Source organism: Callorhinus ursinus, unplaced genomic scaffold (genome assembly GCF_003265705.2).
Source record: "Callorhinus ursinus isolate GAN/ISIS: 27379988/994484 unplaced genomic scaffold, GSC_fseal_2.0 scaffold13, whole genome shotgun sequence".
NCBI classification, from domain to species: domain Eukaryota; kingdom Metazoa; phylum Chordata; class Mammalia; order Carnivora; family Otariidae; genus Callorhinus; species Callorhinus ursinus.
In genome coordinates, this window is record NW_027397075.1 from 41784584 (window position 1) to 41801194 (window position 16611).

Genomic DNA, 16611 nt, shown 5'->3' on the forward strand with positions numbered 1-16611 from the left:
CCCCTCTAGAACCCTCAGTTTGTTTCTCAGAGTCCATAGTCTCTCATCGTTCGTCTCCCCCTCCGAGTCCCCCCCTTCATTTTTCCCTTCCTTCTCCTAATGTCCTCCCTGCTATTCCTTATGGTCCACAAATAAGTGAAACCATATGAGAATTGACTTTCTCTGCTTGACTTATTTCACTTAGCATCATCTCCTCCAGTCCCATCCATGTGGATGTAAAAGTTGGGTATTCATCCTTTCTGATGGCTGAGTAATAGTCCATTGTATATCTGGACCACATCTTCTTTATCCATTCATCTGTTGAAGGGCATCTCGGCTCTTTCCACAGTTTGGCTATTGCGGACATTGCTACTATGAATGTTGGGGTGCATGTGGCCCTTCTTTTCACTACATCTGTGTCTTTGGGGTAAATACCCAGTAGTGCAATTGCTGGGTCATAAGGTAGCTCTATTTTTAATTTTTCGAGGCACCTCCACACTGTTTTCCAAAGTGGCTGTACCAACTTGCATTCCCACCAACAGTGTAAGAGGGTTCCCCTTTCTCCACAACCTCTCCAACATTTGTTGTTTCTTACCTTGTCCATTTTTGTCATTCTAACTGGTGTAAGGTGGTATCTCAATGTGATTTTGATTTGAAGTTCCCTGATGGCTAATGATGATGAACATTTTTTCATGTGTCTGTTAGCCATTTGTATGTCTTCGGAGAAGTGTCTGTTCATATCTTCTGCCCATTTTTTGTGACTTGATTATTTGTTTTTTGGGTGTTGGGTTTGAGAAGGTCTTTATAGATCTTGGATACCAGCCCTTTATCTGTAGTGTCATTTGCAAATATCTTCTCCCATTCTGTGGGTTGCCTCTTTGTTCTGTTGACTCTTTCCTTTGCTGTGCAGAAGCTTTTTGTCTTGATGAAGTCCCAAAAGTTCATTTTTGCTTTTGTTTCACTAGCCTTTGGAGATGTATCTTGAAAGAAGTTGCTGTGGTCGATGTCAAAGAGGTTACTGCCTATGTTCTCTTCTAGGATTTTGATGGATTCCTGTCTCACATTGAGGTCTTTCATCCATTTTGAGTTTATCTTTGTGTATGGTGTTAGAGAATGGTTGAGTTTCATTCTTCTGCATGTGGCTGTCCAATTTTCCCAGCACCATTTATTGAAGAGACTTTTTTCCATTGCATATTTTTTTCCTGCTTTGTTGAAGATTATTTGACCATAGAGTTGAGGGTCCATATCTGGGCTCTCTATTCTGTTTCATTGGTCTATATGTCTGTTTTTGTGCCAGTACCATGCTGTCTTGGTGATCAGCTTAGCTTGTAATATAGCTTGAAATCGGGCAACATGATGACCCCAGCTTTGTTTTTCTTTTCCAACATTTCCTTGGCGATTTGGGGTCTTTTCTGGTTCCATACAAATTTTAGGATTGTTTGTTCCAGCACTTTGAAAAATGTCATTGGAATTTTGATCGGGATGGCACTGAAGGTATAGATTGCTCTGGGTAGCATAGACATTTTAACAATATTTATTCTTCCAATCCATGAGTATGGAATGTTTTTCCATCTTTTTTTGTCTTCTTCAGTTTCTTTCATGAGTGTTTTGTAGTTCCTAGAGTATAGATCCTTTACCTCTTTTGTTAGGTTTATTCCGAGGTATCTTACGGTTTTTGGTGCAATTGTAAGTGGAATTGTTTCTCTAATTTCTCTTTCTACAGTTGCATTGTTTTGTATAAGAAAGCAACTGATTTCTGTGCATTGATTTTGTATCCTGCCACATTACTGAATTGCTGTATGAGTTCTAGTAATTTTGGGGTGGAGTCTTTTGGGTTTTCCACATAAAGTATTCATGTCGTCTGTGAAAAGAGAGAGTTTGACTTCTTCTTTGCCAATCTGAATAGCTTTTATTTCTTTTTGTTGTCTGATTGCTGTTGCTAGGACTTCTAGTACTATGTTGAACAATAGTGGTGAGAGTGGGCATCCTTGATGTCTTCCTGATCTTAAGGGAAAGGTTCTCAGCTTTTCCCCATTGAGGATGACATTCACTGTGGGTTTTTCATAGATGGATTTTATGAACTTGAGGAATGTTCCCTCTATCCCTATACTCTGAAGAGTTTTAATCAGGAAGGGATGCTGTATTTTGTCAAGTGCTTTTTCTGCATCAATTGAGAGGACCATATGGTTCTTCTCCCTCCTCCTATTAATGTGTCCTATCACATTCATTGATTTGCGAATGTTGAACCACCCTTGCATCCTGGGGATAAATCCAACTTGGTTGTTGTGGATGATCCTTTTAATGTATTGCTGGATCCTATTAACTAGGATTTTGTTGAGGATTTAGGAATCCGTATTCATCAGGGATATCAGTCTGAAATTCTCCTTTTTGTTGGGGTCTTTGTCTGGTTTGGGGATTAAGGTAATGCTGGCCTCATAGAATGAGTCTGGAAGCTTTCCTTCTGTTTCTATTTTTTTGAAATGGCTTCAGGAGAATAAGTATTATTTCTTCTTGGAATGTTTGGTAGAATTCTCCAGGGAATCCATTAGGCCCTGGACTCTTGTTTTTTGGGAGGCTTTTGATCACTGCTTCAATCTCGTTACTGGTTATTGGCATATTCAGGTTGTCAGTTTCTTCCTGTTTCAGTCTTGGCAGTTTATAGGTTTCCAGGAAGGCATCCACTTCATCCACATTGCTCAGTTTATTGGCATAGAGTTGTTGATAATAATTTCTAATAATTATTTATATTTCCTTGGTGTTAGTTGTGATCTCTCCCCTTTCATTCACAATTATTAATTTGGGTCCTTTCTCTTTTCTTTTGGATAAGTCTGGCCAGTGGTTTATCGATCTTATTAATTCTTTCAAAGAACCAGCTTCTAGTTTTGTTGATCTGATCTACTGTGTTTCTGGTTTCTAATTCATTGATCTCTGCTCTAATCTTAATTATTTCTCTTCTAATGCATGGCTTAGGCATCGTTTATTGCTTTTTCTCTAGTTCTTTAAGGTTTAGATTTAGTTGATGAATTCGGGATTTTTCTATTTTTTGGAGTGAGGCTTGGATGGCTATGTATTTCCCCCTTAGGACTGCCTTTGCAGTATCCCATAGGTTTTGGACCAATGTGTTTTTGTTCTCATTGGTTTCCATGAATTGTTTAAGTTCTTCTTTGATTTCCTGGCTGACCCAAACATTCTTGAGCAGAGTGGTCTTTAGCTTCCAAGTGTTTGAATTTCTGCCAAATTTTTTCTTGTGATTGAGTTCCAGTTTTAAAGCATTATGATCTGAGAATATGCAGGGAATAATCTCAATCTTTTGATATTGGTTGAGACCTGATTTGTGACCCAGTATGTGGTCTATTCTGGAGAAGTTCCATGTGTGCTCAAGAAGAATGAATATTCTGTTGTTGTAGGGTAGAATGTTCTGTATATATCTATGAGGTCCATCTGGTCCAGTGTGTCATTCAAAGCTCTTGTTTCTTTGTTTATTTTCTGCTTAGATGATTTGTCTATTGCTTAGATGAGGTCTCCTACAATTAACATATTGTTATCAATGTGACTCTTTATTTTGGTTAACAGTTGGCTTATGTAGATGGCTGCTCCCATGTTGGGGGGGCCTAGATATTTACAATTGTTAGATCTTCTTGTTGGATAGACCCTTTAAGAATGATACAGTGTCCTTCTGTGTCTCTAACTACAATCTTTAGTTTAAAATCTAATTTGTCTGATATAGGAATTGCTACCCCAGCTTTCTTTTGAGGTCTGCTGGCATGGAAGATGGATCTCCATCCCTTCACTTTCAGTCTGGATGTATCTTTAGGTTCAAAATGAGTTTCTTGTAGACAGCATATGGATGGGTCCTGTCTTTTTATCCAGTCTGCAACCCTGTGCCGTTTTATGGGAGCATTTAGGCCATTCACATTGAGAGTGATTATTGAAAGATATGAATTTATTGTCATCATGTTGCCTGTGAAGACCTTGTTTTTATAGATTGTCCCTGTAAATTTCTTTTCTATATCTTTCTCCTTTTATAGAACCCCCCTTAATATTTCTTGCAGGGCCGGCCCAGTGGTCATATGTTCTTTCAGTTTCTGTTGGTCTTGGAAGCTCTGCATCTCTCCCATCCATTCTAAATGACAGCCTTGCCAGATGAAGTATTCTTGGCTGCACGTTCTTCTCGTTTAGTACCCTGAATATGTCTTTCCAGGCCTTTCTCTCTTGCCAGGTCTCTGTGAATAGGTCTGACATTATTCTGATGTTCCTCTCTCTGTACGTAAGGAATCTCTTCCCCCAACTGCCCTTAAGATGGTTTCCTTGGTTCTAAGATTTTTGAGTTTTACTATTACATGCCGGGGTGTTGGCCTGTTTTCCTTGATCCTGGAAGGGGTCCTCTCTGCCTCTAGGACATGAATGTTTGTTTCATTCCCCAGATTAGGGAAGTTCTCAGCTACAATTTGCTCAATTATATCTTCTAGTCCTCTCTCTCTCTCTCTCCACCCCCTCAGGGATCCCAATAATTCTGACATTGGAACGTTTCATGGTGTCACTTATTTCTCTGATTTTATTTTCATGGATTTTGAGTTGTTTTTCCCTAGCCTCCTCTTTTCCCTTTTTATCTATTAAATGGTCTTCCAAGTCACTAATTCATTCTTCTGCCCTGCTTATGCTAGCTGTTAGATTATCTCGATTAGATTGGATCTCACTGGTAGCATTTTTAAATTCTGCCAATTCAGCTTTCATTTCTGCCCTTAGAGACTCTATGTTGCCCTTAATTGATTTCTCCATTCTAGCCATTGTCTTCACAATTGCTAGCTTGAATTCCATCTCTGATATCTTGGTTATATCTGAATCCATTTGTAAATCTTTGGCATAAATCATAATCTCTGAGTCTTTCTTATTTTGGGGGTTCCTCCTCCTAGTCATTCTGTTGAGGGGTGGTTGAGGGAATGTATAGAGTCCAAATTATTGACCACAACCCAAGCAAGATGCACCTGTTTTCTAGGGACCTTAGTGTTGCTGGCCTCTTGTTTTCCCAGCCTGTCTTCTGGGGGAGGGGCCTGCCTCACTGTTACTCAGGCAACCCTGTTTGGGCAGAGTTGCCCTGCCCCCTATGGTGGGGGATGGGCTCAGTGAAAACCGGTTTTGTGGGGCTTTTGTTCTCTGGGGGCTTTCCCTGGCAGCTTTCTGCATCTCTTCTGAGAGAGCAGAAGAGAGCGTTTCCAACCCTCTGCCTCAGAACAGAGAGATGGCCGTCTGTTCTTCAGTGAGCTCTCCAGGCCACACTATCTCAGTTTCTGTCTGTGCTGCTATAAATAGCAGCGTCCTGGGTTGTGCGCCCCTCTACAGGGCTCCCAGTCCTGCCTCCAGGTCAGGGCACATCTCTGCCCTTTGTGCTTCTAACACCTCCAGCCGCCCCAAGTTCGCACACTCGGCCCCGCTCTGGGTTTCCCTCTGGGGGGGCTGCCCTAAAGTCCTTTCCCCACTGCTACCGGTCTGCAAGTCTGTGCCCCAGCCCCAGCACAGGTGGCCATTGCTCACCGGTGGTGTAGGATACCCACAGCCCCCTCCGCCTCTGTTTATCCTCCGACATCTGCCCGTGGAATCCCGGCTCCCTGCTTGTACCTTGAAACCAACTGCCTGCAATATTCTATTTGTAGAGATCCAGATCTATCTTCTTACATCTCAGGCTGATTTCATGTGTGTTCAGAGTCATCTGGTAGATATCCAGCTCCGTTCCGGGGACTGGTTGGAATAGGGTCCCCTACTCCTCTGCCATCTTTCTCCCTCCTCCATCTTTTATTCTAAATAGGCCATCAGTGGGTTGGATGTGCCCCATTCACATTGGGGATGGTGATCTGCCTTATTGAGTTCACCAGCTCAAATGCGAATCTCATCTGGAAACACCTCACAGATACACCTAGAATAATATTTAATCTGGGCCCCTTGTGGCCAGACAAATTAACACATGATATTAACCATAGTGGTAAGGAGGTGTGGGAATGAGTCAGGCTAGGAATCAACAAACCCAGGCTCTCCTCTCAGTTTGGCATTTCCTGGCTGTGTATCTTTGGATTAGTGACTTAACCTGTCTAGATTCTGTTTTTGTTTTGTTTTCTTTATTTTAAAGATTTTATTTATTTGATAGAGAGATAGAGAGAGAGCACAAGTACGCAGAGCAGTAGGCAGAGGGAGAGGGAGAAGCAGAGTCCCCGCGGAGCAGGGAGCCCGATGTGGGGCTCGATCCCAGAACCCTGAGATCATGACCTGAGCCAAAGGCAGACGCTTAACTGACTGAGCCACCCAGGCGTCTGTCTGGTTTTGTTTTCTGAAGAACAGCAAAAGAGAGAGAGAAAAAGATGCCTGCATGCCTCTCTCATCATGCAGAATTTTTAGAGACATGGTTTTACTACTTTTATCAAAAAGCAAAATGTAACATTGTTTTCCTTCTGAAAAGAGAGGGCAAATGGAATGACCATGATAATTCTGTCATCCTCAGCCGCTATAGGACCCTTAGGGATGTGGGAAATGAATCTGACATTAAAAAAGGATTGCTTACAAGGAGGATTGTCCAACTACTACAACCTGAAAAATCTGAATGTTCCAGTTTTGCCCAGTGGACTTCTAAGGTATGAACAGTTCCTATGGTCTGGAAGTTATTCTAGAAATAAGGATCTGTATAATGTGTTAAGTTAGTTTTTCTAACTTTTTTTTTTTTTATTGTTGGCTTGGCTCAACCAGGGGGTGGAAGAGGTGATTTCCCGGCCCATCTCTCCATCCCAGTCCCCCTCTGCCCTGTTGAGTCCCTGCTCCATCTTTCAGAGGCCGGGCCCCCCTGACAGACAGGCTCTCATCTACACTCCTCTTTAGGAAGGCCTTGTCCCAGCCCAGGAGCCTTTTCCTTTCTTAGGGCTCTTTCCTTCCAACCTTGGTTTTAAGAGAGGCCTGGCTAATTATCTTATTACTACTGTGACAAGAGCAGCTGATTAAATAAGAGTTTAACCTCAAGGAGCTGCTCCACCGTGAGGCTTCTCATCCAGAGAGCGATTGGCTGCCTCTGCTGTCTGTGTACAGCCCTGCTCTGACCAGCCACACACACATCTACCTTCTGCCTGAGAAAACACCGTGAAGAAAAGATGATCTTTCAAATTCCTCCTCTTCAGGAAAGGGTCCACCTAACTTGAACTAAATATAGTAAAACATAAAAAATCAGCCATCATCTCAATCTAGTCGGTGCTATCAGAACTTTCATTTTTTTTTTTAAGATTTATTTATCTTCAGAGAGAGTGTGTGCGTGTGTGTGAGAGCAGGGAGGGGGGAGGGGTAGAGGGAGATGGAGAGACAGAGAGAGAATCTTAAGCAGACTCTGTGCTGAGTGTGGAGCCCGAGGCAGGGCTATATCTCTGAGATCATGACCTGAGCCGAAACCAAGAGTTGGACACTTAACCAACTGTGTCACCTAGGCACCTCCCAGAACTTTCGTTATTATTACTTAGCAGACATCTATCAAGTACCAGTTACCTGCTGGACCCACACGAGGCCATGGGCATGTGAAGCAGAGTACAGCATGGTCCATACAGGGCTGAGAGACCCACGGAAACATTGCCTGTGGGATGCATGCTGAGCAGTCCAGAGACTGTGCAAAGCACTATGGGAGAGTCCATAATCCTCAGCTCTTTGACTGAGACCAACAGCTTCCCTATGCTTTGTCTGATCTAGGACTGCTTCTCCCATACCTCTTTGTTTCTGGGTCTCATTTTGCTTTCCTTCCCTCGCTTGCCCCTAGATGATACATCACACTCATAATTGCTGCCTTGGTGTCCATCTTTCTGGCTACCCTGTAAATTTCACAAGGGAAGAGATTGTCTGTTGTCTTGTCCACTACTGAATTCCTGGCATGGAGTAGGTGCACCATGACTCTGCTAATGAAGGTCTATAAAACTTCAGCTAAGGGGTGCCTGGGTGGCTCAGTCGGTTAAGTCTGCCTTGGGCTCAGGTCATGATCTCAGGGTCCTGGGATCAAGCCCTGTGCCCAGCTACCTGCTCGGTGGGAAGCCTGTTTTGCCCTCTCCCTCTGCCCCTTCCACCTGCTCATGCTCTCTCTCAAATAAATAAAATCTTAAAAAAAAAAAAAGCCTCTTCTAAAACTTAAAATTGTAGAAATAGAGAAGTCTGAAACCAAAGCCAATGACAGTAACAGCTGACAATTCTCTAAGTGCTGACTATATGGCAGTTATCATTCCCAGGGCTTTATGAGTCTCCACAGTTAATCCTTATAAGAACCTCTGAGCTCATTGCCTCTGTGTCACAGGTGGGCCCATAGAGGCACAGACAAATCACTTTTTCCAACGGTCCAGAGCCAGCCCCAGAGTCTGCCGCTGGGCAGTCTGGCTGCCGAGGCTGTGTGCTAAAGCCACTCCCTGCAGGAAGTGATGGTGCCATCGAGTCCACCAACCCATTTAATGGCTGAGCACATTGAGACTCAGAGGTGTGACCTGAAATAGCCAGGACTGGAGAGGCAGGGATTGGAAGAACCGGGAGGGAAAACCTGTTCTTTCGTTTCCCAGTGCATCAGTTCTTTCCCCTAAACTTCACTGACGTATATTGAATTTTGACAGACTCAAGTCTTATCTGTTAGTTCCCATGTGAGACTTTGATTTTCTGTTGCTTTTCGTGACTTGCCCATTTTCACGGTCGGATGTTCAGCTTTGCGGCAGCGTGGAGGAGCCAGGTTTTCCAGTGTTTGCTGCTGCCTCCTCTCCACAGGCCGCCCCGTCCTGCCACAAAGACAGGCTTTCTAAATATGACAGCCATCGACAAGGGTGCGCGCACAAAGAGAGGGGCGTTGACTTGAGAGAAGCTGCTCTGGGACACTTAGAGGCAAGGAGAAACATGAGACCTTTGGAAATAGAATTCAAAACAAAACCGAACAAAAACAACCACCCTCGCTTCGGCAGTGGCTGTCAGGTCTGATGTTAGTCTGAATGAATACTCTTCAAGGGGGAAATGTCATCAGTTACCAACTCGGATGGGTCACTGCAAGGATAAAAATACTGCATAGCATGATGAGCAAATTTCCTAGTATAACAGCCAAAGAATTCCTAAACCATGTTTCAGTATATTTAATTTCTCATGAAAATAGTTCTCTTGGAAAAGAGAGACTGGAATGTAGAGTTCCTTATGATCCTGCATCCAGACACCATTACTGTATAGTATTTACTTCCATTCATTTCTTTCTATTAATTTGCTCTATTAATTAGTGGTAAATTGGGCATATATTCAAATTGGTATTTTGCCTCTTTGTATTAACATCCCATGAGGATTTATTCTGTGGTGCTACCATATTTTTTGCATAATGTTTTGTTTTTTAGATTGACAAATATGTTATGAAAAAAATGAATAGGTTTTATGAGATAAACAAAAAATTACCTTATCAGGACACTGTGCAAGATCTGCTAAAGTTCATCCGGAATCTGGGAGAACATATTAATGAAGAAAAAAATAAGGAGTGAGTATTATTTCTGTTCCTGTAAGTCATATATGAAATGAGGATGATTAAAAAATCCCATTCTAAATTTATATCTGCTATTTGTTAGAAAGAAGAAAATTTGTTTTGATGAAATGAAAAGTAATTCCTTCCCTCTGTTTGGAAAAGGGCCAACACGTTGTAAGAACAATGAATGATGGACGTGCCTGGCAGGCTCTCATCTTCCTTCTTAGCTTTTGCTGAGCCCTCTTGAACAGAAGGGTACTGACTCCCTTGTGGGAAGCAATGCAGGGGAATGGGCAGCTGGGTAAGGTGAATGTAGCACTGTAAATGTCTAAAAAGTAGACCCGTGTTAGTGAAATCAGCTTTTGCTGCCCAAAATGGTAGTTGCAAACTCAAAAAACCTTGCAGTTTTCAGGGCTCTTTTGGATTTTGGAACTGTAGGTAAGAGATTGTGGAACTATATCATCTCCATGTTATGAATGATTAAACTGGGGTTCACAAAAATTAAGTTGCCAATTAGCTGAAGAGTTGTTAGGAGATAAATCTTGTTCTGTCAGATTCCAAAGTCCTGACGTGCTCTGCTCTAGAAATTGAGGGAGCAAAGAGATCTCCGGGCCCAGATGCTATAAAGGGGGAAGATGATCTGGGGGCAACCATGCTAATACATTTGTGTTTCATTTCAGGATGAGGTTGAGAATTGGAGAACCTTTCCAGTATTTGCAGGAGAATTTTCCCGATCTGGTCATGTATGTCTATAAGAAACTACAGAACACAGAATACAGAAAGCATTTCCCCAAAAACTCACAATCCAAACAAGCATTGGCGTGATGAAGGTCAGCCTTGAGTGGTGGCTGAGGTTTTTGCTTTCAGGGAGGCACTTACTTAGCTGTGTGATCCTGGGCACATCACAACTCTCTGGGCCTCTTAACTAACCTGGTTGCTTGCAAGGGTGAGTTAGATAGTGGATGTGTCAGGTCCTGGCACCAGTGCTCAGTATTCCCCACATGTTTATAACCAAAAAAGTATATACTCCAACTACCCTCCTTGTCCTTCTTACAGGTAAAGCTTAGTGGCAGGAACTGGGTGGGGGGGCATCCTGCTAAGAGTCCTCTTATCAGTTGCACCGAAGGAGTGAGTGCTTAGACCTCTAATGCTTGATTATCTCATTTGGTTCTCCTAATGACCTTGCAAGCTAGGGTTTGTTATCTCCACATAAGAACTGGCAGACTTGAGACTCAGACAGTTTGAACTACTTGCCCAAGATCACACAATTTTTACAGAGCACTGTATAAATGCATGTTGTGTTATTGTTATTACTCACGTGGGTACTTTTGAACTTAATTACCAGCCCAGGGATCTTCTGGATGGATCCCAAAAGGAATATGTCAAGGGGACTCCAGGAAGCTCATTCATTCATTGACTCCACTTATTCATTCATTCAATATTTTTTGAGCACCTAGGATAAGCCTAGGCACTAATTGTATGAATTCCATTCCTTCTAGAACCACCTGCACTGGTTTTCTATGACCTTATGGCAGTAGTTCTCAACTGGGGGCAGTTTTGCCCCTGAGGGGCCATTTGGCAGTGTCCGGGATGCTTTTGGTTTCAAATCTAGAAGATAAGGGGATATTATTGGCATCTGGTAGATGGAGGTCAGGGATGATGCCAAACATTCTACAGTGCACAGGATAGCCCCCCACAACATGAAATTATCCAGCCTAAAATAGCAGTGGTACCAAGACTGCGAAACTCTGCCTTAAGGGATCAGGACACCTTTGAACTGACTTGGGGCCCAGGACCATGGATTATGTGGACCACCTCACAGAGGAGTGACTTGAATTTGTTTTCTTGTTTTTGAATTTGTAGTGAAACAATTCCAGTGTCAACTCTCCAAGAAGTCCCCTGAGCACCCTCACTTTCCACACCCCAGTCCAAGTGTTCTCTCTGGCTCCCTAGCACCCACAGCCACATCAGAGCATGCTCCTTTCCACCTTTGCATGCTTCTTCCCTACTGGACTGTAAGAGCTCAAGTGCCAATGAGTTTTATATATATATATATATAAAATGAGATATATATATATATAAAATGTATCATTAATGCTTAGCAAAAAGTCTGCCACATAAATATTCATTGAAAAATGAATGAACCATCTTCATACATGAATAATAATGCTACCTTACATTTTAATGGTGCTTTATAATTTATAAATTACACCTACATATTTTCTCTTTTAGTTTTCAAAACAATCCTGCAAGGTAAATGCTGTTATCCTCATTTTGCAGATGAGGATAGAGGCATGTTGATTTGCTCTAATACATAGCTAGGAAGTATCACTGTCTTGATTTGAACATATTTTCTGGCATTAAGTCTGATGTATTTTCCACTTATCCTCGTTGTGGTGGTCAAGATGGAGCTTTGTAATGGGAGGATCTGGGGAAAAAAATAAACAAACAAAAAACTACAGTATCTTAGGTTCTTTCTGAAGAGAAGGTAGCCTGAACCAGGCTTCATTGACTTCATTAAAGTCAAGAAGTGTTGGAAGTTAAACTAAACAAAATTGACATTAATGTCTTCCGCTCTCACCTGTGATTGCATGGATCATTCTCTCCTTGCTAAAAAAAAAAAAAAAAAAAAAGGAAGTACTGGAAGAAAGAAACTTTAGGCTGTTCTATAAGGTTTTAGAAGCAGGAAGATTGCTTTAGGTTTTAAAATTAAGTTTTGGTTTTTTGATTTGTAGTAAGTACCTGGATATGTCAATCAAAATGCCCATTTGTAAAGCATATTCAATAAAACTTGGAATTATCTTATTAAGTCTGATTTTCTCAAAGTGATATTTTCATTATAAAGAGTAGTGATAAGTATAATAGAAAATGTTCAATGATTAATGCCTGGGTAAGTTTTAAGAAAGGGCATCTTGCTCTTTAGTAATGGAAAAAGGAGGCTATTTTCGCCCTCCAGTTATTCTGGAACAGTAGCCAGCTTGGGTGTCTTTGTAGAGAGGGAAGGAAGGAACTGAACAATTTACCCTCTGCTTTAATTCTCTGAAGGTTTCTGTGTCCACTCTGCAAATATTTCTCATGCAGTTGTCATGATCACAAACATTTAATTGAGTTTGTGGCTCACATTAGGTACTGTGTTAGGCAAGGTGATTCTGTGCCTGGGCTTGTCAAGCAGGAGTGCCAGTTACAGAGAGAAGAGAGGAGGTTGCCCGCCTGGAATGTTCTGGACAAGCAACATAGGAGAGAAAATAATGGTAAAGTAACAAGGTGCTCACTTCTTGAGCACCTGCTGGTTTCCAGTGCCTAATGCTTTTTTTTTTTGAGTTATATATTTTTTCTTTCTTTTTTTAAATTATTATGTTATGTTAATCACCATACATTACATCATTAGTTTTTGATGTAGTGTTCCATAATTCATTTTTTGCATATAACACCCAGTGCTCCATGAAGAACATGCCCTCTTTAATATCCATCACCAGGCCAACACATCCTCCCACCCCCTCCCCTCTAGAACCCCCAGTTTGTTTTTCAGAGTCCATCGTCTCTCATGGTTTGTCTCTCCCTCTGAATCCCCCCCCTTCATTCTTTCCCTTCTGCTATCTTCTTTTTTTTTTTTTAACATAAAGTGTATTATTTGTTTTAGAGGGACAGATCTGTGACTCAACAGTCTTGCACAATTCACAGTGCTCACCACAGCATATACCCTCCCCAATGTCTATCACCTAGCCACCCCATCCCTCCCACTCCCCACCACCCCAGCAACCCTCAGTTTGTTTCCTGAGATTAAGAATTCCTCATATCAGTGGGGTCATATGATACATGTCTTTCTCTGATTGACTTATTTCGCTCAGCATAACACCCTCCAGGTCCATCCACGTCGTTGCAAATGGCAAGATTTCATTGCTTTTGATGGCTGCATAATATTCCATTGTATATCTATACCACCTCTTCTTTATCCATTCATCTGTCGATGGACATCTTGGCTCTTTCCATAGTTTGGCTATTGTGGACATTGCTGCTATAAACATTGGGGTGCATGTACCCCTTCAGATCCCTACAGTTGTATCTTTGGGGTAAATACCCAGTAGTGCAATTGCTGGATCGTACAGTAGCTCTATTTTCAACTGTTTGAAGAACCTCCATACTGTTTTCCAGAGTGGCTGCACCGGCTGTATTCCCACCAACGGTGTAGGAGGATTCCCCTTTCTCTGCATCCCCACCAATATCTGTTGTTTCCTGACTTGTTAATTTTAGCCATTCTGACTGGTGTGAGGTGGTATCTCATTGAGGTTTTGATTTGGATTTCCCTGAGGCCGAGTGATGTTGAGCACTTTTTCATGTGTCTGTTGGCCATTTGGATGTCTTCTTTGGAAAAATGTCTGTTCATGTTTAGCCCTTTATCTGGTATGTCATTTGCAAAGATCTTCTCCCATTCTGTCAGTTGTCTTTTGGTTTTGTGGACTGTTTCTTTTGCTGTGCAAAAGCTTTTTATCTTGATGAGATCCCAATAGTTCATTTTGGCCCTTGCTTCCCTTGCCTTTGGTGATGTTTCTAGGAAGAAGTTGCTGTGGCTGAGGTCAAAGAGGTTGCTGACTGTGTTCTCCTTTAGGATTTTGATGGACTCCTGTCACACATTTAGGTCTTTCAACCATTTGGGGTCTATTTCTGTGTATGGTGTAAGGAAATGGTCCAGTTTCATTCTTCTGCGTGTGGCTGTCCAATTTTCCCAACACCATTTGTTGAAGAGACTGTCTTTTTTCCACTGGACATTCTTTCCTGCTTTGTCAAAGATGAGTTGACCATAGAGTTGAGGGTCCATTTCTGGGCTCTCTATTCTGTTCCATTGATCTATGTGTCTGTTTTTGTGCCAGTACCATACTGTCTTGATGATGACAGCTTTGTAATAGAGCTGGAAGTCCGGAATTGTGATGCTGCCAGCTTTGCTTTTCTTTTTCAACATTCCTCTGGCTATTCGGGGTCTCTTCTGGTTCCATTTCTTTGAAAAAAGTTGATGGTATTTTGATGGGGATTGCATTGAATGTGTAGATTGCTCTAGGTAGCATTGACATCTTCACAATGTTGGTTCTCCCAGTCCATGAGCATGGAACGTTTTTCCATTTCTTTGTGTCTTCCTCAATTTCTTTCATGAGTATTTTATAGTTTTCTGAGTACAGATTCTTTGCCTCTTTGGTTAGATTTATTCCTACGTATCTTATGGTTTTGGGTGCAGTTGTAAATGGGATCAACTCCTTAATTTCTCTTTCTTCTGCCTTGTTGGTATATAGGAATGCCACTGATTTATGTGCATTGATTTTATATCCTGCCACTTGACTGAATTCCTGTATGAGTTCTAGCAGTTTTGGGGTGGAGTCTTTTGGGTTTTCCACATAAAGTATCATATCATCTGCAAAGAGTGAGAGTTTTGACTTCTTTGCTGATTTGGATGCTTTTGATTTCTTTTTGTTGTCTGATTGCTGTGGCTAGGATTTCTAATACTATGTTGAGTAGCAGGTGATAGTGGACATCCCTGCTGTGTTCCTGACCTTAGGGGGAAAGCTCTCACTTTTTCCCCATTGAGAATGATATTCGCTGTGGGTTTTTCATAGATGGCTTTTATGATATTGAGGTATGTACCCTCTGTCCCTATACTCTGAAGAGTTTAGATCAAGAAAGGATGCTGTACTTTGTCAAATGCTTTTTCTGCATCTATTGAGAGGATCCTATGATTCTTGTTCTTTCTTTTATTAATGTATTGTATCACATTGATTGATTTGAGGATGTTGAACCAACCTTGCAGCCCCGGGATAAATCCCACTTGGTTGTGGTGAATAATCCTTTTAATGTACTATTGGATCCTATTGGCTAGTATTTTGGTGAGAATTTTTGCATCCATGTTCATCACGGATATTGGTCTGTAATTCTCCTTTTTGATGGGGTCTTTGTCTGGTTTGGGGATCAAGGTAATGGTGGCCTCAAAAAATGAGTTTGGAAGTTTTCCTTCCATTTCTATTTTTTGGAACAGTTTCAGAAGTATAGGTATTAATTCTTCTTGAAATGTTTCGTAGAATTCCCCTGGGAAACCATCTGGCCCTGAGCTTTTGTTTCTTGGGAGATTTTTGATGACTGCTTCAATTTCCTTAGTGGTTATAGGTCTGTTCGGGTTTTCTCTTTCTTCCTGGTTCAGTTTTGGTAGTTGATACCTCTCTAGGAATGCATCCATTTCTTCCAGATTATCTAATTTGCTGGCATATAGTTGCTCCTAATATGTTCTTATAATTGTTTGTATTTCTTTGGTGTTGGCTGTGATCTCTCCTCTTTCATTCATGATTTTGTTGATTTGGGTCATTTCTCTTTTCTTTTTGATAAGTCTGGCCAGGGGTTTATCAATCTTGTTAATTCTTTCAGAGAACCAGCTCCTAGTTTCGTTGATCTGTTCTATTGTTCTTTTGGTTTCCATTTCATTGATTTCTGCTCTGACTTTATTATTTCTCTTCTCCTGCTGGGTTTAGGCTTTATTTGCTGTTCTTTCTCCACCTCCTTTAGGTGAAGGGTTAGGTTGTGTATTTGAGACCTTTCTTATTTCTTGAGAAAAGCTTGTATTGCTATATACTTTCCTCTTAGGACTGCCTTTGCTGCATCCCAAAGATTTTGAACAGTTATGTTTTCATTTTCATTTGTTTCCATGAATTTTTTGAATTCCTTAATTTCCTGGTTGACCCATTCATTCTTTAGGAGGATGCTCTTTAGCCTCCATGTATTTGAGTTCTTTCCGACTTTCCTCTTGTGATTGAGTTCTAGTTTCAAAGCACTGTGGTCCGAAAATATGCAGGGAACAATCCCAGTCTTTTGGTACCAGTTGAGACCTGATTTGTGACCTAGGATGTGATCTATTCTGGAGAATATTCCATGGGCACTAGAGAATGTGTATTCTGTTGCTTTGGGATGGAATGTTCTGAATATATCTGTGAAGTCCATTTGGTCCAGTGTGTCATTTAAAGTCTTTATTTCCTTGTTGATCTTTTGCTTAGATGATCTGTCCATTTCAGTCAGGGGGTGTTAAAGTCCCCCACTATTATTGTATTGTTGTCAATGTGTTTCTTTGCTTTTGTTATTAATTGGCTTATATAATTGGCTGCTCCCATGTTAGGGGT

General features: G+C 41.5%; 1 protein-coding gene across 1 annotated transcript in view; it reads left to right on the forward strand.

Moving 5' to 3' along the window:
• RNASEL (ribonuclease L) overlaps positions 1 to 12268 on the forward strand; it is a 27446-nt gene extending 15178 nt beyond the window's left edge. The window contains 4 exon segments of the mRNA XM_025877870.2: positions 6470 to 6599; positions 9342 to 9478; positions 10144 to 10252; positions 10254 to 12268. Coding sequence (XP_025733655.1) covers positions 6470 to 6599; positions 9342 to 9478; positions 10144 to 10252; positions 10254 to 10304 — 427 coding nt within the window. The 3' untranslated portion in view covers positions 10305 to 12268.
• The last annotated feature ends 4343 nt before the right edge of the window (positions 12269 to 16611 follow it).